Raw genomic sequence first — 27,751 nt, forward strand, 5'->3', positions numbered from 1 at the left:
GCATTATGCCATTGCTTCACCAGAGCAGAGCCTCCATTACACAGTAGGGTAAAACCTGTAGGCTTTCATTCCACCCCACAGTCACAGCCTGCTGCTGCTGCTGCTTACACTTCCGCTCACTAACACTTTATGATTATTACTACAGCAGCGCGTGAGTCAAACCGCACACGCACGTCCGCACCGCTCGTCAAGTTTTCTTCAGGGGACGTGACTTCCACCACGACCGCGCAGCCACGCCCCGCTCATTAATATGTATGACGTGAGCTGGTTCCGCAGTTTATAAAGCGTCGCCACGTTTCGCCCGCTGCCTCTGCGGATCAGCTCTGCACATCACAGCATACCGGCTCAGCTTCAGCCCAAACACCGCTTACACACAGGTGAGAGGCAGTGCGTTTGGCGAATTATTACAGCAGGGTATTGTTTCGAGTCGGAGATATTCAAAGATGTCGGACTGTGATGGGATTCGTGTGGTTACAGCACTCACTGTGTTGAGTTTTCTCCTATCTATCTATCTATCTATCTATCTATCTATCTATCTATCTATCTATCTATCTAATATAAAATATGCATTATTATATTATGCTATAATATATATTATATTATTATAGCATAGTATAATATATTATACTATGCTATAATATTATATAATATTATATAATATATTATACTGTGCTATAATATTATATAATATACTATGCTATAATATATACTATATTATATTATATCTAAATAACCAGTAGTGGCGGCACGGTGGTGTAGTGGTTAGCGCTGTCGCCTCACAGCAAGAAGGTCCTGGGTTCGAACCCCGGGTCCGGCGAGGGCCTTTCTGTGTGGAGTTTGCATGTTCTCCCCGTGTCCGCGTGGGTTTCCTCCGGGTGCTCCGGTTTCCCCCACAGTCCAAAGACATGCAGGTTAGGTTAACTGGTGACTCTAAATTGACCGTAGGTGTGAATGTGAGTGTGAATGGTTGTCTGTGTCTATGTGTCAGCCCTGTGATGACCTGGCGACTTGTCCAGGGTGTACCCCGCCTTTCGCCCGTAGTCAGCTGGGATAGGCTCCAGCTTGCCTGCGACCCTGTAGAAGGATAAAGCAGCTAGAGATAATGAGATGAGATGAGATAACCAGTAGTGTGTATATTCCTGGTAATTTTCCCATGTTTTTGGAAAGAGAAAACCGTCTAATAAAAGCAGCACTGTAGTTTACTGGAGCCTTATCATTTCTTGTTCTGTGTAGCCACCCATATCTGGTCTCCATCCTCATCTGTCCTGGGATTCGATACAAAATGAGAATTTGATACTGGATCAGTCAGACTGTTTAATAATTCATGCACCTGTTGTGTTTCTCAATAAAAATGTCAAGCAACAGATTATTATTTCTCTCTCTAGTCTGCATGTCCACAGTGTGGCGCCTGATGAGGGCCATTTTGTCTCCCAGTGTCCATGTTGGGGCTGTGACCCTCTCTTTGCTGTGTGTGACTCATTAGTGTACGTGCTGAGCTCAGCTACACATATGGACATCTGCAGCTAGGCATAAGTTCCTTCAAGCCATGTGTAGTCTCTCTTTTGTAGGTTTATTCCATACACGTGTGTGTGTGTGGGGCCTGTTCAACACACTATCTCCTCACCATGCTGATTTTGGTAATGCATTAAGAATCTTTTATTTAGATTCCTAAGAAGGAAAACGTGGTTGCTGGTATAATTTGTGCAATACTCATGACATCTGCACAAGCCCCACCTCTCCTTTACCATGGCAACGGATAAGGTTGATTTCCTGACAGGAAGTGAGCACTAGTATTTGTTTAACTACAAAGACACGCTGTTCAGTGTACTGCTTCTATTCACCTGTTTTTGATTTAATCTGTGCTTTGAATCCATTATTCTCACACTAGGGCCCCTAGTTGTCTCTGAATCGCAGCTACGCTCTTATACAGTTCACCACGTTTATGTCTTTCACTATGGTCGCCATGTTAGATGAGGCAACTAGTGCTGTAAATTCTTGCGCTGTCTTGTTCAACACTACAAGTTTGATCCAGACCGATAATCAATCATGCATTTGTGTGTTGTCAGGGATATGGGTTCAAGGAAATTTGTTAATCATGGCTACGGAAGGAACATGTGGTAGATGTTAAACTAGGAGAGAAAATACAACGTCGCACTCCAAGGCCCGTTCATCATTCCTAATATTCATGTTCTGACCCGATCCTAGATGCTTATCAGCCGTGACAAAATTGCACTGAATTCATGTAGGCCGATCCTGGCTTTAGGCTGCAGGAAAATGTTAGAATGGCCCAGGGATGGATTATTAAATTAGACAGGAACACGAGCACCATGCTATATATGACTCAATGCCTGGAGCCCTGACTGCTCTGCCCCAAAACACACACACTGCTATATTAATCTTTGTGATGCACAGAAGACATTCTTGGCTTAGGTGAGACATAATTTACATAAATGCAAGTATTTATCCTTTTGAAAACAATCCATGTGCCTCCTTCTATACAGTGCTGTAAGGGCAGCTGAAATGCCAACCCCCTCATGCTTAACCTTCTCTAGTGACGCCTCATAAGAAGCAAGTAAAAATAGGCCCTCCAGTAATACCAACACGGACACAGCCAGAGCTTAGTTGCTTGTTATCATTGTGCTGGAGAGAGCATTATCTTGGGCACTTGTGTCCATACTAAACTGGAAGGGATAGAACATTTAAACTGATCCTAATTTAAATAATGTATTGTGCAATGGCTAAAATTTATACAATGACCAGTATGTTCAGATTAAATGATAAACTGCACAGTATTCTGATATGAGCTGCTGTTCTACAGAAAATGTCGTCCACTAAGGAGAAGCTGATTGCCCACGTGAGCACCGAGCAGCCAGTGGGCTGCACCAACAAAGTGACTGTGGTTGGTGTTGGCATGGTGGGCATGGCCTCTGCCATCAGCATCCTGCTCAAGGTAAGAGACACCATTACTATGCTAATAGAGCTATAAATGATGTTAAACACAAATGGAACAATATTCAGTTCAAGTGTACATCCCCCTGGTCTTAGTAAGGAAAAATTGCTTTTTATGTACAAAACAAAAATGGTTTCAATTACAATCCTTTTTCAAAATCAGTTATTGGTTATTAAGTTGGCATCTGAAGGGCAAGAACTGCTTGGCCATTACTGTTTGGAGTTTCCCCATGTTCTCCCTGTGTCCCTTTGGATTTCCTCAGGGTTTACTGGTTTCCTCCCAAAACCATGCCAGTAGGTGAATGTGGGTGTGCATGGGTGCCTTGAGATGGACTCTAGTCCCATCCAGGGTCTTTTTCCCACCTCACACCTATACCCCTTTTCCACCAAATCAGTTCCAGGGCTGGTTCGGTGCTGGTGCTGGTTCACAACTCGTTCAACTTGCGAGCCAGCTGAGAACCAGTTTGCTTTTCCATAGCTCGCGGTGCTAAGAGAAGCCACGTCAGTTATGTCGCTGTATACGTCAGTTACGTCGCTATGTTTGCAAAACCTTGGTGCGAATATCGAAGCAAAAACAACGCGGAAGAAGCAGCAACAACAACAATAATAATGGATGACTTCGCGGTTGTACAGCTGCTGCTTCTCGTCGCTTAAAAATGGCGATCTGTCGCGGTCTTGTTATTGTTGGTGTTAACAACTCCGCCCCCCTGCTGACGTAAGCGGTTCTTTCCTCTGGCCCAGCAGAGAGTTGGTGCTAGCCTGGAACTGGTTTTTCTGGCCCCAGAGCCAGTTCTTTGTCAGTGGAAACAGAAAACCCGGTTCCAAACTAAGCACTGGCCCCGAACCAGCCCTGGAACTGCTTTGGTGGAAAAGGGGCATTAGTGTTCCTGGATCCATGATGACTCTGACCAGGCTAAAGTAGTTACTGAAGGTGTGTGTATATAAAACACTAATCACATATTGGTTCCTTATCACAAAGCGGGGGAATGAAGAACTTTTTTGCAATGAATTATAATTTCACAACAGTTAGGGTTTAAGTAAGGGTTTAAGGCACTTTCTAATGAAGATGTTTTAGGAATCTTGTAATTTTGAGGTCCAAAATGCAGTGTAGTGATGCTGTACGTGGTCATGGTCACTTTGATTCCTGTTCAGTGAAACGAATCTGACAGATAGTCCGAAGGCATTCCAACTCTGTGAAGAGATTTGGGAGTAGAAAGAATCTCTCATTCAGCCACACTCCACTAAACACTCGTGTTGCATTTTAACCCTATGTCGCCGTTGGATGTCAAGCAATAAACTGTCCTGTTCGTCATTTTGTACATCTGGTGTTCGTATGAAAGCATGGTAGTGACTTTGCAGCCAAGCCTTGATGGTCTTTTATTAACCTTGACCATATAGATAACAGCATCGCCAGACAGTTTAGATAAAAGCAGCTGCACAGGTTCCCCACCCACATTTGCACATGCAATTATTCTCACATCAGGATGTCATTCCCAAGTTTTCTATTAACTCAAATAGTGGCATTATCCAGTCTTTGTAAATCCAGTATGCTCTGGTATAAATTAACAAATGGCTTGTATCATGCAAGAAATGCCTAAATGAATGAAAGGACCCTTACAAAAAAGTTTATTCAAGTGTGCTTCTAGTAGACTTCTTTTAAACTAAAAATAAGAGGATGCTTTCAGTTTACTTTTTATTTACTTCAGAGTTGTATTTAAAGTTATACATAAGTATACTTGGCTTACCGTAAATCCTCTAATACTGGCCTGTATTCCATTACTGGCCGGGACTCTAATATTGGCCGGTCTCGCTGTCGGAGGAGGTAAATAATGGCCGGACTCTAATACAGGCCGGGGCTATAACCAACGATGTTTCTGAGATCATAGTGGCCTTACACAATCGTTCCGATCTGAAAGACAATTGTGATCAGTGGCGCCGCCAGGCGTATGGCCGTACGCATTAGGCGTACCTCGGGGAGAGAGATTATTATTATTTTTTTTAATTATAATTGTTACCTGAATGCTTTGGCAATGCAACATAATTTGAGAAAGAGAGAGAGAGACACGCGTGTGTGCCGGCGCATTTGTGCGCTTCAGGAGTGGGCGGGGTGTGCGTGACCAAGAAAGCTCATTGGTCAATGCAGATATACTTTTCTTGCACCACTGAGATTCTCTCCAGTTTTGAGAAACGGAGACAGACAATCGTCAGTAGTCAGAGCTTGTGCGAGAATTTATTGAGAAGCGAGTCAAAAACGAGTAAACGAACCCTGAAACAAACGAGCTTGTTTCAGACTTTTACGAAAAAGTCCAAAAGCAGTGATCCAGGGGTGTCATCTGCTTGCCAGTCGTCTCCAGTATCAGCTAGTAACACGGCACCGGCAGCTTCCACTCCTCCGCAACCGAGCAGCAGTGCGCTGCAGCTGGATGCTAGCTCAGTTCCTTTGAGGGAATTGCCTTCATCTACCTCTGAGTTTGAAACTAGCCATACATCCAGTGAATTTCATATAAGAACACCTACATCTCCCCATGTCCCTTACGATCAGAAGTAGATGGTTGCTCCACCTTGCTGACAAATGAGCCATCAGATAGCTTTACTAATGAGCCACGAGTCAGCCCGCTATCACTGACATCACATTTATCAGACATAGGGAAACTTCAACCAGATGCCTTAAAATGTGCACCGGACTCTGTAAAGCTCAATGTCCTACAGAACCGCTTCAAACCAGACAGAGGGTGGGTGGCTCCTTCTACTCTGATTTTCGGTAAACTCAGAAAAATACCCGAGGAGTTTTTCAGCGAGTCTCTGTACCCCACGTTGCGCTACAGTGTGTGTCAGAGTCGTGCGTGCGGTAGTGCTGAGCAAGTTCACTAGATTCTAATCGAGGCTATAAAGAGTTTATTGTTTATTGTCGTGTGTAGTTCACATATGTTGTTCAAATATCAGCCTGTGTTCATGGAAGGCTATTGTTCAATTTCAAGTTAAAGTTCTATCGTTGTTTTGTGTATAAGCCTATAGATCGACTCTTCATAGAAACTGCAGCACGCAAGCGTTTTTTTTTTTTTTTTTGGGGGGGGGGATTACACCGCTAGTGCGTACCTTACAGTTCAACCCTGCAGGCGCCCCTGATTGTGATTACCGGTAGGTCTGGTGGTAACCAGGCAACCAAGCATCAACCTATTTTATAGGTTCAAATAGACACAAAATCTCGTTTTTATTCATTCCACTGGTAGTCTGTTTTGCTCAAATAGAAATAGAGGCCTGCCTCTAATTCTGGCCTCCTTCCAATAATGGCCTGGACCAAGATGCACTTGAGTGAAATAAAGGCCCCGGCCTATATTAGAGCATTTACGGTATGCTGAAAAGTATATAGAAACGTCTAAGTATATTAAGCTTATATTTAAACTTTTGATCAAGATGTACTTGGTGTAATGTTAATATTTGTGCCTTATGTTTAAGTGTACTTACCCTGTAGCTGTGCTTCAGCATTGTTGACTCTTGGGTACGTCTGTGGTTCCATAAGGTTTTTTTTTTTTCTTTTCTTTTTCCTTTCTTTAGAGCTTGGATGTCAATATCAGTTATCATTGCCATGTTTTTATACTTTGGCATTGAATACAATGTTGCTTTAAACTTTGATTTTTAAAGAAAATGAATGTTCTTAATCCTGAGTGTCTGTTTTGTGAATTCTTACCTTTTAAAACTTCATTGTAACTTAAGGTACAAAACATGCAAGTTGTCTACTGGTAGTGTGCATGAGGTAAGGGTTAGGGCTAGAAAACTAATAGTATACCTAGAAGGGTAATTGCAGTTTACTTGAAAACTAAAAAGTGGACTAGATGTATATAACCAGTAACTAATAGTATATTTCCAATATACTATAAAGTATACTTTAAAAAGTTGACTAGAAGTGTGTAACGAGTAAACCAATAGTATAGTTCCAGTATGCTATGAAGTATGTTTTTGTAAACTAGAGTGGACTACAAGTATAGAACTAGTAAACTATTAGTATACAAGTTTACTTGTAGTATACTTGCAGTACAAAATAAATACTAATTGTATCCTTAGTTTACTTCTCTTAAGGGGTGTTCACATGGCAACTTTTACTCCGGTGTAGCACCGGGGCTGCCCCGGTAGAGCGTTCACACGGTACAGTTATACTGGTGTCGCCCCTGAAAGCTGCTTAAACTGGTGCAAATCTAACCCTGCTCGGGAGGTGGTTTAAGAAATTTACTCCGGAGTAAATGTTAGTTTGTGGGGCAGAACCGATATAAAATGGGACGTCTGAACGCTACAGGGGTAGACTCGCTACGTGTGAGGAGAGTTGATTACATACGGGCATTGCATAATTTGCATCCTGGTATTTTGCGCTTCCAAAATGGCGAATATCAACAACAGAACTGCGTGTCTTCCAGTGTTGCCAGACTGGGAGGTTTTAAGTGCATTTTGGCGGATTTGAACATATTTTGGGCTGGAAAACATCAGCAGTATCTGGCAACACTGGTGTCTTCATCCACGTTGTTTTCCCGGTGCTTGGTGATGCCATGATGACCGGGAAAAGGAAGTACATTTTCACGCATGCGCATATTTCATTTCCGCATTATTACTATCGTATAGCACGGTCGCAAAAACTGCCGTGTGAACGCAAGTGGGGCTGCACTGGTGCTAACACGCTTCTCTCTAGTAAGCAGGTTTGTGACGTGTGAACGCTCCACAAAATTGACACCGGTGTAAGATATATCGCAAGAAAATACATCGGTGCAGCATCGATGCAAATATGTGCCGTGTGAACACCCCTTTAGACTTAAAGTATACTTTTTATAAACTAAAAGTGGGCCAATTTAGTCCCAAGAAGTATTAGGTTAGTTTACTTACAAGGTATATTTGTAAGTACATTATCCAAATACTTGGTACACAAGTATACTTAAGGAAATGTACTTTAATGCAAGTATCATTAATAAAATGAACTTAAGTATACTTCTTTTTGATAAGGGGAGTTCTCTCAGCTGGTTATGAAATAATACTGAACCAAGACAGTTTTACTGAAGGCCTGAATATGTGCTTTGATTTTGTGCAGGATCTTGCTGATGAGTTGGCCCTGGTTGATGTGATGGAGGATAAGTTGAAGGGAGAGGCTATGGACCTACAGCATGGCAGTCTCTTCCTCAAGACTCATAAAATTGTGGCTGACAAAGGTAAGGAAGGACTTGGATTCAAAGGTTCAGTGCATGCCAAGTTTAATTACATAAATGCTACAAAATATGCTTGGCTAAATAAAGTAAAGAGGATATTCTGGGTGTCCCAGACTACAGTGTGACTGCCAACTCAAAGGTCGTGGTGGTGACCGCTGGGGCTCGCCAACAGGAGGGAGAGAGCAGGCTGAACCTGGTGCAGAGGAATGTCAACATCTTTAAGTTCATCATTCCCAACATTGTAAAGTACAGCCCCAACTGTATCATCCTGGTGGTTTCCAACCCAGGTTAGCACTCGTTTTCTAGCACAGCTCCTGTTCACCTCCATCTGTAACTGAGCAGGTTTATTACCATACATGAACAGATAAAATTGTATCTTGAGCCAGGAGTACAGCCTGTGACTGTTTAACCCCACCAAACTTTTCTTTTTAGTTGATATCCTGACCTATGTGGCATGGAAGCTGAGTGGCCTTCCCAGGAACCGTGTGATTGGTAGCGGTACCAACCTGGACTCTGCTCGGTTTCGCTTCCTGATGGGTGAGAAACTGGGTTTGCACCCGTCCAGCTGCCACAGCTGGGTGATTGGAGAGCATGGAGACTCCAGCGGTGAGGCTTAAAACCTCTCACTCTACATGTACACTTGAATTATTTTTATTTATTTAAAAAGCTGTAAACTAATGACGGTTGTGATGAAACGCATCAATGCTTGTGTTAATATTGTCCATTATCATTTAAAAAATTGTCATTTTATGGGTTGAAAATTGCTCAAAATGACATCGATGGTTTTAAAATTGTCCTGAACAATACAAGGCCGATGCTGATGTAGAATCAATCGACCGCTTGGTACATCTCTACATCATAACGGTTTTGGGGGGAGGGTTAAATAAAATGTAACCTCCTCCTGCCCTTGAGGTGGAGTCTGTGAAACTGCACTCCTTTTCAAATGTATACTCCTCGAGACTCCCTGAGCAACTTTTGCCCCCCACACACACTTCTTGAGATTAGCCCTGCTAGCCCATTTATACCTGTGGATATATCGGCGTTATAATGCCTTTTTTTTTTGTTTGTATTTCTTACAGTGCCTGTATGGAGTGGTGTGAACGTAGCTGGTGTTTCCTTGCAGAGCCTCAACCCAGACATGGGTACAGACAAGGACAAGGAGGATTGGAAGAGTGTCCACAAAATGGTGGTCGACAGGTGAGAAGTGCATCCTCAATTAAATGCCATTCGATTGACTGAAATGCGATAAATATGGGAGTATTTGGAGAATTAGGCCGAATCCCATTTCACCCCTTGGACCAACCCCTTGGCCCTTCCCCTCCATTTTGCGCATTCACGTGAAGGGGTAGGGGTATCCCAATCCCAGTTAACGCGGAGGGGTAGGGGAAGGGGTAGGGCTTCTGTATCCCTCCAAACGGAGATTTTCCTGGAGCTGACTCCGAACGAAGGGGTTTGAGTGATTTCCCACAATGCCATGCGGATTTCAGCGAGATTTCATGCGGATTTCAGAAAGATGGCGGTTCCCGCGGCGAAAGATTGTCATAAATGTATTTTCTCCATTATTTACGTGTTTTAAGTTGTTATCCAGAGGGGAAACGCCGCTTGATTCGCTTTCGAGCTGAGAATGAGCAGCGATTTCTGAAATCCAAGCTGCTGCTAAAAAGCTTTGGGAGTGAGTATTGTTTTCGGTTGCTTTACTGCGTACGTTTTGTTACATGAGTGTTCTGACACCTCATTCTGTCGGATGTGGTGCACGAAGCGCCAAAGATATCCCATTCAGTGGTGTTAGTTAACAAATCACACCCTGCCAGCAGAGATTTCTGGCTCTGACTGTAGCGGCTGGTCGCAGCCAGTGACGCATTTGGTCGCGTTTTGCTAACGTAAACGCTGACGGAGGTACGTGATGACGTATGCGATCGTTGAAGGGCTATCCCAATACGTAGGGGTTGAATTTCAAGCCCTATCCCTTGTAGCTCAGTTTCAAGGGGAAGGGCCGAGGGGGAGGGGTAGAAATTAGAATTGGGATTGGGCCTTAGTGTGTAAAACTGAGGGTTCTCTACTTGCGCTACATGAACAGTTAAAGAACTAGGTGTAATATGGTGAAAGCATTGAAGCAGAGTTATAACAAGTTTGGGAGAACATGTATACCTGAAACTTCGCTCTCTTAGCTTATAAAGCTCTTAACCCGTACTGGTCTCTGTAACAAGGTCTAACCCAACTTCCATGCGCCTCCTTGTTCCTCCTGATTTTAATTTCACTCCACTATTTTTTTCTTTTGTTTTAAAGGCAAATGTAAAATCACAATAGTTGAATCCTTTCCCACTCTGATCACTGATGTCAAGGTGTGACCAGCACTCAAGTGCATGTCTGAACTTTGAGACCAGATAGTAAAAAGGATCCCGAGTCATTTATGGCCCTTTTCCACTATCCTTTTACAGCTCACTTCAGCCCGACACGGCTCGTGTTTCGACTACCTCAGTGGCGCGACTCAGCTCGCTTCAGCTCGACTCAGCTCCCAAAACTTGCACGGTTTTGGAGTGGGGCTGAAGCGAGCCAAACCGAGCTGAGTGAGGCTAGGGGCGTGAGCAGACACTCCCCTGTGCACTGATTGGTGAGGAGGAGTGTCCTCACATGCCCACACAACGCCCCGTGAGCACGCTGGGATCTGTAAACCCGGAAGAAGAATAATTACGAATTACGAGAATTTCTGAAGCCTTATGCGCCTCGCCTCATCTATACGCTCTTGCCAGTATCTGTTGGCGTTGTCGGTGACAACAAACCACAGCACCAAGACCAGCAACACTAACGACTCCATGTTTATTGTTTACTATCCGGGTCGTGAGACTACCGCTTAAAAGGTCACTGTTTGCGCCACCTAACGACATCACGTGATGTCCACCCACTTTCGATAACTCCACCCAATGTGTCCAGCCAGCACGGTTCAGCGCGGTTGTAGTCGAAATGCAACTCCAACAGCCCCGCTCAGCTCGACTCAGCCCAACTCAGCACGGCACGGCTCAGCCCAACTCAGCCGCATTGGTAGTGGAAAAGCGGCAATAGTAGCCGAGAGGTCAGGTGATCACGTGCTGCAGGATGAAGTGTCGAGTTTTATACCAGCTCTTTGATTAAATTCACGTTTTTAAATTTTTTTTTTTTTTATAATAAAACTGCTTTTACACAGTGTGATGGCTGTTTGTGTTAAGGCCTCTGCATGCTCTTGCGACAAGGCTTTCGCAGATAGCTTTTCGCAGACAGTTGTAATTTATTGTTGAGCGGGGAGTAATAGGCGTGCGCGATGTTATTCACTGGCACAACGCAAGGGGGCGCAAAGTCACTAGGAGTAGTTGGTGGGTGTGGTTAGTGGCGTGTTTATCCTCCGGTTACTTATAATGACTAGAACTTATTTTTTATTTTATTTTTTTATAATGACTAGAACTGGAGTCGTATAGATGTACGTACTTCCTCGATCAACCGCTCTTCGTGCTGCTCCATCTTCGCTCGTGTTTTTAAAAATGCCGGTCGTGAAAACAAACCAAACCGGGAAAGTAGGGAAGCGGAAGTGCATGTACAGCAGATGTAGAGTGGACCAATCAGAGCCCTCTTGTCTGCGAGGCTTCTGCGGTGGTCACAATTTTTGGGAGGTGCATGCAGAGTGTCTGTGAAGGTGGGGGGGGGGGGGGCTACGCAGACACACTGTCTGCGACGCTATCTGTGAGGACTGGGTTGTCAGCATAAATTGGCCTTTACACTGTACAAGATGGTATTCTGTGCCAGGGTGTGTAATATCAGCCATGTTTGTGCTGCAAGTCAGATAATATACTCATGATCCTCCTTCAGTAGTGCTACAATGCTGCAAGAGGATGTTTTATTAATTCAAGCAATTGCTGCACCACCGTGCCACCCAATCTTTTGAAATATTACTGCAGCGATTACTTTCTGAGATCTTGGTCAAAAACTGGCACAACCAGAACTGGTTTGTTAGCTGTCTCTTGTTGTGGAATCACTAAATTGGTCACTAGTGAGCATGTCGCATGTGAAGTCATGAAATTATGTAATGACTTGTAAATATGAAGTTGGGTGATTAGAGAGCATGAAAGACTGAAATAGGGGGTTAAAGAAGTGTCGTGCTCTACTGCCAAATATGAAATGTTAAACACTGTTTTTTTTTTTTTTCCAAACCAAAGAACACGTTCTTGTCCTTTTGTGTATTTTGGATTGATTGTACCATGCTTGCGTCATTTATTTATGTATAATTAATCTACCTCATTCAAGTTCATTACGCCCACAATCAACATTTCACATGCACCCATGTGTACTGTTCACTGATGTGCATCACTAAAGTATGTGGATGAGTCACAGAATCACTAAACTGGCCTTCCAGGAGGCAAAAAAAAAATCACTTGCATTTCACGTGTGATTGAGTAATGCGATTGGTTTTTTTTGTTTTTAAAAAAAAAAAAAGCATCTCATGGCCCTGTGATGATCTGACTGAATTTGACAGCAGACCTTATCGAGGGGGACTTGGAGAAGTGGTTTACAGTTTTTGTGAATAACACGTCCTCATTCTAGTACAAGAGACAAGTTGGGACAAGTTCATGCTGACATTGAAACCACTCGAAGCATGTTTTAAACAGATTCCAAGCTTTTATTTATTTATTTCTGCATTCAGTGCTTATGAAGTCATCAAGCTGAAGGGCTACACATCCTGGGCTATCGGTATGTCTGTAGCTGACCTGTGTGAGAGCATCTTGAAGAACCTACACAAATGCCACCCAGTGTCCACCCTGGTCAAGGTGAGAACTGATGACTGCTTATGCATGTTCTGGTTACACACTTGATCAAATTATCTATCTGTTGCTATGATGGTTATCAGTAAGATGAACCCTTTGCTGTATTTCTAGGGAATGCATGGTGTGACTGAGGAAGTTTTCCTGAGCGTGCCCTGCATCCTGGGTAGCAGCGGCCTGACCGACGTGGTGAAGATGACCCTGAAACCAGATGAGGAGAAGCAGCTGGTAAAGAGTGCTGAAACCTTGTGGGGTGTGCAGAAAGAGCTGACCTTATGAACTGTAGCCTCTCCCTAAACGCAGCCCTGCTTCAGTGATGCCCCAAGAGATCTCATACTTTCCCTGTCCCAGTCCTCATCTGAGGTCTCCAAGCAGACCTTAACACTCCTTGCTGTAACTTTAGAGGAGGATAGGTATTTGTTGTCTTGACTGTATTGAGTAATGTATTCTAGTCTTTTGTGAAGTTGAATGTGCGCATAGGTGTTAGTGTCATTCATGTTGTCCTTTGTACTCCTGATTTTCAAAAGAACCGCACGGATGGTCAGCCAGTTTGGGTTTCTGTACGGTACAAGCGTGCAGGCATTCCATCCCACTTTCTTCCCAATTTAAAAAGTCAACAAAAGGCACCGTCTGTGAAACCAAAGCTGTATTGTATGTTTAGTGAAATGCCAGCACCTGTATTAAGGAAGGTGTGCACCAACTCCCTTCTGTTGAACTCCACATACAAAGGTGAGAATGAGACTATTGTCAGTGGTGGTAAACTAAACAAGTGGTAAACCAATCCCAGAGACCCAAATGGCATTGTTGCGGCTTATTCGAACCTCTGGCAGCATATCCATGAAAGTTCAAGTATGTTTGAAATGGGCTGTTCTTGCTACATTCAAACCTTCATCTATTTTGTGATGTGTGCACATTCTCATCTGACAAGCTTTTGTATATTTATTCCTCTGAACTGTAATGTGCTCCTGTGAAAGGGCATTCCTAGTGGCATTTTACTCAGAGCTCTAAGTGGAACCTGATGTTGCAGCTGTCCAGCATTTCACTGCGAACTCCTTTCACTTCCAAATAAAGGATTAACTGTACAAAAACCCATATGCTTTTTGTCTGTCAAACTGAGACATCTACTGTTAAGACTTGGAGAAGCATCTCATTTTTAGCACCGAGGGTTGACCTTCCTGCTTTTGACATGAATCATGAGTCAAAGACTAGCCATTTTAAATTTAAGACCCAAAACGAGCCCCAGATAGTGAAAGATGCTACTACCCCAAAAATACAACTGCTACAACTCTACTCCAAATAATCCTACTTTTATTAAGCTGTTAATATGACAGATCTGAAAACAAAGGAAACCAAGACACATGGGTGATCTCTATAATAATAAAAAAAAAAGATTGCTTCATAGTTGACTAAAATCTAACAAACAAAATGCATATAAATACACTTTAACTACATTGTTAGCATTTTAATATTAATTCCTTTGGAACCTATTTGAAGGAATACAAAATTAGCCATGATCCCAAAGCTAATTCTCACATGACAGTGGTGCTTAAGTTTGTGAACCTTTTAGAATTTTCTATATTTCTGCATAAATGACCTAAAACATCAGATTTTCATGCAAGTCCTAAAAGTAGATAAAGAACCCAGTTAATCAAATGAGAAAAATGATCCAATATTACATATCTGTGAGTGGCAAAAGTATGTGAACCTCTAGGATTAGCAGTTAATTTGAAGGTGAAATTAGAGTCAGGTGTTTTCAATCAATGGGATGACAATCAGGTGTGAGTGGGCACCCTGTTTTATTTAAAGAACAGGGATCTATCAAAGTCTGATCTTCACAACACATGTTTGTGGAAGTGTATCATGGCACAAACAAGATTTCTGAGGACCTCAGAAAAAGCGTTGTTGATGCTCATCAGGCTGGAAAAGGTTACAAAACCATCTCTAAAGAGTTTGGACTCCACCAATCCACAGTCAGACAGATTGTGTACAAATGGAGAAAATTCAAGACCATTGTTCCCCTCCCCAGGAGTGGTCGACCAACAAAGATCACTCCAAGAGCAAGGCGTGTAATAGTTGGTGAGGTCACAAAGGACCCCAGGGTAACTTCTAAGCAACTGAAGGTCTCTCTCACATTGGCTAATGTTCATGAGCGCACCATCAGGAGAACACTGAACAATGGTGTGCATAGCAGGGTTGCAAGGAGAAAGCCACTGCTCTCCAAAAAGAACATTAGCAAACTGCAGACAAGCAGCAAAGATCATGTGGACAAGCCAGAAGGCTATTGGAAAAATGTTTTGTGGAAGGATGAGACCAAAATAGAACTTTTTGGTTTAAATGAGAAGCGTTATGTTTGGAGAAAGGAAAACACTGCATTCCAGCATAAGAACCTTATCCCATCTGTGAAACATGGTGGTGGTAGTATCATGGTTTGGGCCTGTTTTGCTGCATCTGGGCCAGGACGGCTTGCCATCATTGATGGAACAATGAATTCTAAATTATACCAGCCAATTCTAAAGGAAAATGTCAGGACATCTGTCCATGAACTGAATCTCAAGAGAAGGTGGGTCATGCAGCAGGACAACACCACACAAGTCGTTCTACCAAAGAATGGTTAAAGAAGAATAAAGTTAATGTTTTGGAATGGCCAAGTCAAAGTCCTGACCTTAACCCAATGGAAATGTTGTGGAAGGACCTGAAGCGAGCAGTTCATGTGAGGAAACCCACCAACAACCCAGAGTTGAAGCTGCTCTGTACGGAGGAATGGGCTAAAATTCCTCCAAGCCGGTGTGCAGGACTGATCAACAGTTACTGAAAATGTTTAGTTGCAGTTATTGCTGCACAAGGGGGTCACACCAGATACTGAAAGCAAAGGTTCACATACTTTTGCCACTCACAGATATGTAATATTGGATCATTTTCCTCAATAAATAAATGACCGAGTATAATATTTTTGTCTCATTTGTTTAACTGGGTTCTCTTTATCTACTTTTAGGACTTGTGTGAAAATCTGATGATGTTTTAGGTCATATTTATGCAGAAATATAAAAAATTCTAAAAGGTTCACAAACTTTCAAACACCACTGTAGATACAGGCTCTCTCCTACACAGTACATAAATTCACATAATCACTTACCATTTGAAATGTCTATAGTAATTGTAAACGGCTACAAATGATCGTTGTACCACCAAGACTGAACCAGGATGCAGCAGGCTTTCGCCAGAAGTACAGGCGTGAAATTAAAACATTAGAAAGTTCTTCCTGTCCTTCCTGAAAATTGTTTGGCTCAGAATAAAACTAAAAGGAGTGTGGAGAACATCAGCAGTGACTGACTGGGCTACAGGGTGAAAAACTCCACCCATAATCTGACTCAGATTTTGCTATTAAAATTGATACTATCGTAAGCTACGTAAAGCTGAAAAACCATCAGTGACATGAAGGCAAAGCAGGGGTCAAGGGAAGTTACAAGATACCAAAGGACGTGCATAACTTCCTTTTTTTTCCCCCCCCTCCTCATATGCATGAAAGAGAAATCCTCACCTATAGAATTGTCTCCAGTTGTGTATGCGTCCTAATTATGGAATTTACCCTGATTAAATAAGAAATAAAAAACACAATGGGTTGCATTGTTACAGGAAAATAAATCAACAACAGGTTGGTGTGATGTGGCCTGACACAAAGCTGAATATTTTCCTATAACGGCACATTACAAGAAAGTGTTTTATTCCACAGCAGTTTGCCAACAATTGTTTGTATATATGAGTCACATTTAATGTGAATGTAATGTAACAACAATGTTAATGTTCCTGTTGCTCCTTACGCTAGAGCAGCTATAAGCAATCAGTACCTTACTGTCTCTTGACTTTATCCAGAGTCCTGAAAAGTCCTCCGTCCTAAAGATTCTCCCCTGAAGGAAAACATGTTGACTGTAACAACACGCTGAAATGTGACTCCTTCCATAAATATTAAATACAGTCTTAACAGAAAACTGCATCGTATCAATAGTTATGTTTCATTAACATACTTTTAATCCATTTATTATTAGATTATATCGTGGGTAACAAAGTGGTACAGTGGATAGCACTGTTGCTTCACAACAAGAAGGTTCTGGGTTTGAACCTCACACACGACTGGGGCCTTTGTGTGGAAGTTGCATGTTCTCCTTGTGCCTGCGTGCTCTGGTTTCCTCCTACACACCAAAGACATGCAGATTAAGTGAACTCGAAAATTTCCCATACGTGTTGTGTGAATGGTTGGTTGTCTCTGTGTTAGCCCTGCAATAAATTAACGACCTGTCTCTTGTCCAAAGAGTCCAATGGATGAATTCTAGGGTGCGTCTGCCCTACATGTCCCTGTGAGTGTGATGTTACTCTTGAAATGATAACATTAGAAAGAACTAGTGCATTAATATAAACCTAGGACTTGCCGCTGCTGTTACAGAAAACTGATCAACACCTACTGACCAATCAGATTTGAGAATTCAACAGCGTGGTAGTACAAGAGACGATCCAGTGTCTTGTAAATTGGTATTGGGGGGGGGGGGGGGGGGGGGGAATGATACACAAACAAACATAATACAGACAAAAAGAAGTGGAGTTCAGATGGTTGTGGGGTCAGTAGAGGTCACTGAGTCCAGCAGTCTTCCGAGCTTTTTGCATCAGCGCTCGCAGCTGGAACTGTTTTCTGGAGAGCAGGCGGACATGCTGGAGCAAACACACAGCGACGAATTCAAAATGTTACACCCAGAAAGCTCACAATGTTTAAAGTGCTGATGACACGTTTTTGACATCTTTGGCGATGTTTTATAACATAAAAAGTAATTCCCGATGATCCATATATTAATTCACGAAGGCGCCTATTTTACAAGTTATGATAAAAAACGCGGCTATTTGGGCAAATTTGACGGGGCTGCAGCACCCAGGAGACAAAAGAGGAGGAGGGGTTATATGACGTCAGCGAAAGAACCTTCCTCCTAACTTACCAGTTTGTTGTTGATGTGACAGGTGTTCAGTTTGTCATTATTAGTTTTTTTATTATACATTATATATAGTTATTATGCCTTCGCGTTGTGTTGCCGGCTTTTGCTCCAAAACCCACAAGGATGGGGTAAGTTTATTCAAGTTTCCCAGAGATCCCGAGCTGCATGCGAAGTGGGTGAAGCAAGTCAGGCGCACTCGTGACAAGTGGGAGCCCTCACCAACATCCGTCCTGTGCTCTGAACACTTCGATTTGGATTGTTTTGACACCCTTCCCAGCTTAAAAGAATCTCTTGGGTGTTCAGTTCAGCACAAATGTGTGTTACTACCATCAGCAGTGCCTACACAGTGTTGCCAGATTGGGAGGTTTCCTGCCCAGTTGGGCGGTTTCAAGTGCATTTTGAACATATTTTGGGCTGGAAAACGTCAGCAGTATCTGTTGCCAGATACTGCTGACGTTTTCCAGCCCAAAATATGTTCAAAACCCACCAAAATGCACTTGAAACCGCCCAACTGGGCGGGAAACCTCCCAATCTGGCAACACTGCCAGTATTCCGGAGGGGGTCTACTAGTAGCTATGCCGGATCCAAAGACAGTCCTCCTGTCAGAACATGCGTTGTGAAACGACATAAGATAAAGGTGCGTAGAGCTATAGATTCTACATGATAATCATAAATGTAATCATAAAGTCGGCGTGATATCAGTCATGTATTTGCTTGTGAAAGCTTGCGGCTTTCATGTAACTGCCGCCTAGCAACGAGAGGCAAAGGGTAAAGAGGGTAGGCTATCATAGATTCTATTCGGAAGAGATCAACACAATTCTAGACTCCCAGAAGAGGAAGAGCTAGCACTAGAGAGTTCACCGGCGTTTTCATGCGCCATTTCCATTGAGTAGAACCAGAGTAGAACAGCCAGTGAACCGCAGCGTGTTCTCCTGCTGACGTCACAACATGGCCGCGAGCCATGGACCCAGTTTTCTTGCGCTGTGCAATTAAAAGTTGGATATTCGCGCAACAACAGCTTCTTTTCACGTAATTATAACAGAAATCTAACGTTTGCCATGTTGTATAGTTTATTTAAGAAATTGCATAGAGTCATGTTCGTGTCATCAGCCCTTTAAAAATAAATAAATAAATAGTAAGAGATGAATGAACACAATGAGAAGCCAACCTTGAGAAAGACTTCCAGATCAATGACACCTCGGCGCAGAGCCTCTCCGAGGTAGAAGATGGTGTCTTCGATGGCGTTCTCCTCTGCATACAGGTTCAGGATCTGCTTGTAGAGCGGCGCGGTGGGAACAATGACGTCATCGATATCGTTGTTCTCGGACTGATTCTCCATTTTCTCCAGAGCCTCAGTCAGTTCTTCATCTTTCTTTTTTAAGAGCTCGATATTCCTGTCCACCTCAGCCTGAAAACAGACACACGGAGAAGCAGTGAATAAGGGAAAAAAAAAAGACATACAAGATATTTAACAATTATTTCATGAAATCGAGTCGTACATGAGCTGACAGCCGACGAGGCGTGTCGCACTGAGTTGGCTGTAAGCCATGTATGAGGAGACTGAGTGGAATAACTGTTTCCACATTCACTGGATTTTGAGAAACTGAGCTTTTTTATTTTTTGCAAATTCGATAAATAAAAAGCTTGGTACAAAACGTACGACAAAATCATTTCTGCAGGGATGAGAATGAAAAATATTTAAAAAGTCTGAAAAAAAACCAGGGCGGGGCCCATGGCCCAGGGGAGCGGGGCCCATGGCCCAGGGGGGCGGGGCCCATGGCCCAGGGGGGCGGGGCCCATGGGCGAATGATTTTTGGCTTATTTATTTATTTTCTTCATTATTAGAACGGGAGATTCTTTTGTGTAATCTGAGCTGAAGTGGGTTTTGTGCTTTGGTTTTTTGGGGCGCGCGCGCTCTGCTATGCCGATCCTGCAGGCTGCACTGACTCAGCTGAAAACTCCGGTCCTCGAGAAAAGAGATAAAAGCCCGCCCACACTGAAAGCTGATTGGCTTATTTTGCTGAGTAACCCAATCAGGATGCTCTTTGTCTGGCATGCGCTACATGAACAAGCACACAGGCAGTGTTGCCACATTGGGCGGTTTTAAGTGCATTTTGGCGGGTTTGGAACATATTTTGGGATGGAAAACGTTAGCAGTATCTGGCAACACTGCACATAGTCTCCCTTGTGCGCGCACATTCTAAGATGCGTGATGCAGACCTTAATGTTGCGCGCGCACGCTCAAAAACGATCATTGTGGTCTGAAAAAGTCGGAAATCCGCCGATTGGCGGAAAATTCTCATCCCTGTTTCTGTTTAGAATGTAAACAAACTGGAGGAATGACAGTAGCAATTTGTGAAAAATGCCATAATAATTCTTGAAAAATAAAAATATACACATTCTTACCATCAAATACTTTCATTCCATATTTTGTTGCCTTTTTTTCGTATTTTCTGGGGGTTTTGTTTTCAAGTAGTTTTTATTTCGTCCTCGGTTGGTTCAGCAACACACTCCTCCATTTTGCTTTTCTCTACTCATGGCAGTGTTGTAGTCAAGTCACTAAGCCTCGAGTCCCCAGTGTTCAAGTCCGAGTCAAGTCATTCAAAAAATTTTCAAGTCGAGTCCGAGAACAAGACTCCAATCGCACCATTTGACAGTGTCTGTTTCGGCGCCATTAACATTAGTTTGTTCCTGAACATGACGTATGAACAGGTGAATGTGCTTCTCTTTATCAGGGAGTGTGAAGTATTCCGTCAGAGATGGTTGGGAGACGGATGCAAGTGCAGAAGCTGTGTTTATTAATACAAGTGAAGACGGTAAACAATCCAGAACAGCAGGCAAAATCGTAAAACGGGTGATAGGTCGAGCGAGGCACAAACAGGCTAATCATAGACTCGACAGAATCAAAGACAAGAAACAGGAAATCGGGGCTCAGGAAACCAAACAAGGAAATAAGGCTCAGTAACGTGTCAGCAACGCAGCTCAATACTTCGCAAAGTATGTGTTTTTTCACAGGTTTTATATCAGTGCACTGATTACGCCTTAATCCTGTGCAGGTGCGAGTCATTTACAGCGTGCGCAAGAGTCTGCTTGGTGCGCGTACTGTCCAGAGCGCACTCGAGAGTCTATCTGATGCACGAGCCAAGGCGCGCAGGTGTGACACACTTGCACGAAATTAGTAAAAAATTAATGTACATATAAATACCTTGTGCCAAATTATTATGGCATGTTACAAAAAAATAAAGAAAAAATCCGAGTCCTCATCTTCAATTTATGAATCCAAATGCAGTTAATGCACGAGTCCGAGTCATCAGTGGTCAAGTCCAAGTCGAGTCACGAGTCCTTAAAATTAGGGCACAAGTCAGACTCGAGTCCGAGTCTCAAGTGCGACAAGCCTGACTTACAGCATATGAGCTGATAGCCTAGTAATAGAGTAGCCAATCAGAGCATGCAATTGCTCATATCCAGTGAATGTGGATAGGATAAAAAAAGAAAATCTCTCTACATATAAAAACAAACCAAAACAAGATTCCTTAACAATAAGGTCATGGATATTTTCTGAATGAAGGTAGACATTTAAAGTGGGAAAAATACTCTCACATAGTTTGTACACATTACAACTTGAACGCGTCCACAAACGGCACCAATAAAAGCATCAGGAAATTTACAATATAGGAAGTTTTTCACCAACATCACAAAATACAGTGGTGCTTGAAAGTTTGTGAACCCTTTAGAATTGTCTATATTTCTGCATAAATATGACCGAAAACATCATCAGATTTTCACGCAAGTCCTAAAGGTAGAGAAAGAGAACCCAGTTAAACAAATGAGACAAAAATATTATACTTGGTCATTTATTTATTGAGGAAAATGATCCAATATTACATATTTGTGAGTGGCAAAAGTATGTGAACCTTTGCTTTCAGTATCTGGTGTGACCCCCTTGTGCAGCAATAACTGCAACTAAACGTTTCCGGTAACTGTTGATCAGTCCTGCACACCGACTTGGAGGAATTTTAGCCCATTCCTCCGTACAGAACAGCTTCAACTCTGGGATGTTGGTGGGTTTCCTCACATGAACTGCTCGCTTCAGGTCCTTCCACAACATTTCGATTGGATTAAGGTCAGGACTTTGACTTGGCCATTCCAAAACATTAACTTTATTCTTCTTTAACCATTCTTTGGTAGAACGACTTGTGTGCTTAGGGTCGTTGTCTTGCTGCATGACCCACCTTCTCTTGAGATTCAGTTCATGGACAGATGTCCTGACATTTTCCTTTAGAATTTACTGGTATAATTCAGAATTCATTGTTCCATTAATGATGGCAAGCCGTCCTGGCCCAGATGCAGCAAAACAGGCCCAAACCATGATACTACCACCACCATGTTTCACAGGTGGGATAAGGTTCTTATGCTGGAATGCAGTGTTTTCCTTTCTCCAAACATAACGCTTCTCATTTAAACCAAAAAGTTCTATTTTGGTCTCATCCGTCCACAAAGCATTGTTCCAATAGCCTTCTGGCTTGTCCACGTGATGTTTAGCAAACTGCAGATGAGCAGCAATGTTCTTTTTGGAGAGCAGTGGCTTTCTCCTTGCAACCCTGCCATGCACACCATTGTTGTTCAGTGTTCTTCTGATGGTGGACTCATGAACATTAGCCAATGTCAGAGAGGCCTTCAGTTGCTTAGAAGTTACCCTGGGGTCCTTTGTGACCTCGCCGACTATTACACGCCTTGCTCTTGGAATGATCTTTGTTGGTCGACCACTCCTGGGGAGGGTAACAATGGTCTTGAATTTCCTCCATTTGTACACAATCTGACTGTAGATTGGTGGAGTCCAAACTCTTTAGAGATGGTTTTGTAACCTTTTCCAGCCTGATGAGCATCAACAACGCTTTTTCTGAGGTCCTCAGAAATCCCCTTTGTTCGTGCCATGATACACTTCCACAACCATGTGTTGTGAAGATCAGACTTTGATAGATCCCTGTTCTTTAAATAAAACAGGGTGCCCACTCACACCTGATTGTCGTCCCATTGATTGAAAACACCTGACTCTAATTTCACCTTCAAATTAACTGCTAATCCTAGAGGTTCACATACTTTTGACACTCACATATGTAATATTGGATCATTTTCCTCAATAAATAAATGACCAAGTATAATATTTTTGTCTCATTTGTTTAACTGGGTTCTCTTTATCTACTTTTAGGACTTGTGTGAAAATCTGATGTTTTAGGTCATATTTATGCAGAAATATAGAAAATTCTAAAGGGTTCACAAACTTTCAAGCACCACTGTAAGTTCCATTTATATAGCGCCTTTCTCAAAACCCAAGGTTGCTTTACAATTATAGGGAGAGAAGGGGAGAGGGGGGGAAAAAAAAGGGGGGGTTCCAACAAATAGAGGTCAGGATGTCATTCCAATGGTGTAGCTGCCACAGTCCCACCAAAAGGTGTACGAAAACAAGTCCCACCCCGCCAGCACAGCCGCCACCGAGCAACATCACTCAGAACACCACGCCAAACACTAATGCCGCTTTTCCACTACAAACGCGGCTGAGTCGGGCTGAGCTGTGCCGTGCTGAGTCGGGCTGAGTGGGGCTGTTGGAGTTGCATTTCGACTACAACCGTGCTGAACCGTGCTGGCTGGAAGTGGGTGGACACATTGGGTGGAGTTAGCGAAAGTGGGTGGACGTCACGTGATGTCGTTAAGCGGCACAAACAGTGACATCAGTGATCTTTTAAGCGGTAGTCTCACGACCCGGAGAGTAAACAATAAACATGGAGTCGTTAGTGTTGCTGGTCTTGGTGCTGTGGCTTGTTGTCACCGACAACGCCAACAGATACTGGCAAGAGCGTATAGATGAGGCGAGGCACATAAGGCTTCGTAATTCTTCTTCTTCCGGGTTTGCGGTGTTTACAGATCCCAGCGTGCTCGCGGGGCGTGTGTGGGCATGTGAGGACACTCCTCCTCACCAATCAGTGCACAGGGGAGTGTCTCCTCACGCCCCTAGCCCCACTTGGCTCGGTTTGGCTCGCTTCAGCCCCACTCCAAAACCATGCGAGTTTTGGGTGCTGAGTAGGGCTGAGGCGAGCTGAGTCGTGCTGTTCTGAGGTAGTCGAAACGCGAGCCGTGTCGGGCTGAAGTGAGCTGAAAAAGGGTAGTGGAAAAGGGCCATAAAGCACTGCTGTACAGAGCGCTGGACAGCCACAATGTTAAAATGAGCAACAAGCTCCCTGCAGTGCATAGCTAGGAGCACAGGCATCACCCACGGCGCACCAATGCCTGGAGGGAACCGACGCCCAAAACTGGATCCAGAGCTACACCACAACCGGCGGACAAAACACTCCAACAAAAACAAACACACACACAAAAAAAAACAAACCCACGACTATTTATTACACCACATTAGTAAGCAAATGGTTTCTGGTAGTTGCCCTCGGTCACATATACAGTACAAAGGAGCTGCTGTTTTGTTCAAGTGACATCTTTCTTACTTTTTTTTTTTTTTAAATCATGCCAACAACTTGTGTGGCTGATGGTCGTCACAATCATAAAAGAAACGGAGATGGAAAGTCCTACTACATATTTTTACCCCGTATCTAATCGGCAGTTTATTTATTTATGCCTGTTGTGTGCTTTCAGGAGAGAGACCTGTGAAGAGAAAGCTGGGTAACACATATATTGTAAGGCAAGGCAAGTTTATTTATATAGCACATTTCATACACAGTGGCAGTTCAATGTGCTTTACAGAGGTAAAAGCAAAACAGTAAACAATAGAGAATAAAATTACATAAAATAAATGGGAAAAAATATAATAAGAATTAAATAGTAAAAATAAAATAATAAAATGAAGTAGAAGTTCAAATAGGGGGAGAAAAAAAAACAGCAGAATAAAATAGAATAAAAGTTAAGTAAAATTTGAAACATGCAGAAACTGTAAAAGTACAGATTATAAAACATGTAAAGAAGACACTATTAATTATTTAACAGAAAGCATCTGAAAACAGCTTGGTCTTTAACCTAGATTTGAAGCTGCCAACAGCAGGAGCATTTTTGATGTCCTCTGGGAGTTGGTTCCATCGCTGCACTGCATAGTAGCTAAAAGCTGCTTCACCATACTTTGTTTTAACAACAGGTTTTACCAGTAAATTTTGCTGCTGCGATCTGCTAGATCTGATTGGGTTAGGCCGCTGCAACATATCAGAGAGGTAATTGGGCCCTGTACCATTTAGAAATTTGTACACCAGCAGCAATGCTTTAAAGTCAATTCTGTAGCTTACTGGAAGCCAGTGAAGGGACCTTAGAATTGGAGTAATGTGCTCTGTTCTTTTTGTTCGTGTGAGAACCCTAGCCGCTGCATTTTGAACCAGCTGAAGTCGTTTGATTGTAAACACACACATGCATGCATCCTGTTTCCTCATTTCCCCCACAAACCAAACTGTGCTACAATCATGCAAAGATGAATGCTTACAGTTTGCCAGAAAAAGTGAAACATAAATCATATTTCCTTCACAGGCATGACAACAGCAAATTCTTATTTCGGCTGAAAGTGAGCTGGGGGTCTTATGTGACAAGGATTAGTATACTTTTAATTATAATAACCTTCACCACATTATTGTTTTACTGAACCATCACCACTGTTATGCGATACAACTAAATTTTGCATCACACCCTAGTTCCAATTTACTGAAAGCAAAATGGGGTTATTATTGCTGCTACGGAAATGTAAGCTAATTATATCAAAATACTTCACTTACCGTCAACTTTCTGTAAAAGTACAAGCAAAGATTAATGATTATTGTAGGAACACACCTTGACAATATTTGTATTTCAAATCATGAGTCAATATAAAATGTACTGATCATACTATGTAACTCACATAGATTTAACATTATTTTATACTTTTGTTTACTTGGCAATAGTTTGACTCAGATGAGTATTTTTGGCGGGGCGGCATGATGGTGTAGTGGTTAGCGCTGTCGCCTCACAGCAAGAAGGTCCGGGTTCGAGCCCCAGGGCCGGCGAGGGCCTTTCTGTGCGGAGTTTGCATGTTCTCCCCGTGTCCGCGTGGGTTTCCTCTGGGTGCTCCGGTTTCCCCCACAGTCCAAAGACATGCAGGTTAGGTTAACTGGTGACTCTAAATTGACCGTAGGTGTGAATGTGAATGGTTGTCTGTGTCTATGTGTCAGCCCTGTGATGACCTGGCGACTTGTCCAGGGTGTACCCCGCCTTTCGCCCGTAGTCAGCTGGGATAGGCTCCAGCTTGCCTGCGACCCTGTAGAAGGATGAAGCGGCTACAGATAATGAGATGAGATGAGTATTTTTGGCCCTGTATTTTTTAACAATAGTTTGATTACATTTTATCCAGCGAGTAATCAATCAATAACACCACTGACAAAACTGCATCAGATGGTAGGCAATTCAGAAACACCCTTGCCTACCAACATGGCTGTGTAAACAATCATCACATGATCTGAGACATCACATGAAGAACCTCTATATGCTTTAAACATCTCTTTAATATAGAGTGGTGCTTGAAAGTCTGTGAACCCTTTAGAATTGTCTATATTTCTGCATAAATATGACCCAAAACATCATCAGATTTTCACACAAGTCCTAAAAGTAGATAAAGAGAACCCAGTTAAACAAATGAGACAAAAATATTATACTTGATCATTTATTTATTGAGGAAAATGATCCAATATTACTAGGGGTGGGCGGCACGGTGGTATAGTGGTTAGCACTGTCACCTCACAGCAAGAAGGTCCTGGGTTCGAGCCCCGTGGCCGGCGAGGGCCTTTCTGTGTGGAGTTTGCATGTTCTCCCCGTGTCCGCGTGGGTTTCCTCCGGGTGCTCCGGTTTCCCCCACAGTCCAAAGACATGCAGGTTAGGTTAACTGGTGACTCTAAATTGACCGTAGGTGTGAATGTGAGTGTGAATGGTTGTCTGTGTCTATGCGTCAGCCCTGTGATGACCTGGCGACTTGTCCAGGGTGTACCCCGCCTTTCGCCCGTAGTCAGCTGGGATAGGCTCCAGCTTGCCTGCGACCCTGTAGAACAGGATAAAGCGGCTAGAGATAATGAGATGAGATTACTAGAGGTGTAACGATTCGTTTTACAACGATTCGAATCACGATTCGTGGTTGCCGATACGATTCAAGGACGATTTTGGTTCCTTTAGAACGATACGATCCGAAACGATTCAGTGACTTGAAATCGATTCAGTAACTTTTTAGCCAAAAATTAAACCAGTGTGACTGAAATAAGTACCTGGATACTGGACAGTGCAGGTGAAGTTTTCTAGATTCCTGTTGTTTCTTGTAAGGGAATCAGGTATAATTATGGATATAAACAAACAAGTAAACAACAATTAGTGGCAAATGCATTGGCATTTTATTTGAATTAAGTGCAACCAACACTTTAGGTTGAAAAAAAAAAAAACAAAACATAATAATAAACTCGCATGTCTTTGCAGATAAACTTGGCAATTGTTGCCGTGATGTTTTTCGCCCAAGCTGAGTTTTGGCCTAGTTTCTGACTAAACAAGCTGGCGAGGCCTGAGGCTTATGCAGAGCTTGCACCATGCGCTGCTGCTGCAGCGGGAACGCTGCGAGAGGTGCCTGGACTGTCGGTGTTAGTCAGTGAAATCCCATGGCGCCTCAGTAGGTGGTTGGAAAGATTCATGGTGTTGCCATGGTACTTAACTTGAGCTTTACATAGTCTACATACAGCGAGCGACTTATTTAGGACATCTCCGTCCTTGCAAAATCCGAAGTGTTCCCACACACTGGACTGTAATGCTGGTTTGAAAATTTCCCACTCGCCGGCTTCTCCTCTGCTATCCGCCATCA

General features: G+C 43.0%; 2 protein-coding genes across 3 annotated transcripts in view; one reads left to right on the forward strand and one right to left on the reverse strand.

The window, feature by feature from the left end:
- Positions 1–268: 268 nt before the first annotated feature.
- On the forward strand, positions 269–14,014 carry ldha (lactate dehydrogenase A4). The gene is made up of 8 exons (XM_060915091.1): positions 269–377; positions 2,819–2,950; positions 8,021–8,138; positions 8,249–8,422; positions 8,568–8,741; positions 9,215–9,332; positions 12,805–12,928; positions 13,037–14,014. The coding sequence occupies exons 2-8, from the start codon at positions 2,822–2,824 to the stop codon at positions 13,199–13,201; spliced, it is 1,002 nt and encodes a 333-aa protein (XP_060771074.1). The 5' UTR covers positions 269–377; positions 2,819–2,821; the 3' UTR covers positions 13,202–14,014.
- Positions 14,015–16,626: 2,612 nt separating this feature from the next.
- LOC132881969 (tumor susceptibility gene 101 protein-like) overlaps positions 16,627–27,751 on the reverse strand; it is a 40,112-nt gene continuing 28,987 nt past the window's right edge. For both annotated transcript variants that reach the window (XM_060915092.1, XM_060915093.1), the window contains exons 9-10: positions 19,067–19,306; positions 16,627–17,623 (exon numbers count right to left, since the gene is read on the reverse strand). In XM_060915092.1, coding sequence (XP_060771075.1) covers positions 17,534–17,623; positions 19,067–19,306 — 330 coding nt within the window. In that variant the 3' untranslated portion in view covers positions 16,627–17,533. The remainder of the gene's footprint in view (positions 17,624–19,066; positions 19,307–27,751) is intronic.

This window comes from Neoarius graeffei, chromosome 2 (genome assembly GCF_027579695.1).
Source record: "Neoarius graeffei isolate fNeoGra1 chromosome 2, fNeoGra1.pri, whole genome shotgun sequence".
In the NCBI taxonomy this organism is placed as follows: Eukaryota; Metazoa; Chordata; class Actinopteri; order Siluriformes; family Ariidae; genus Neoarius; species Neoarius graeffei.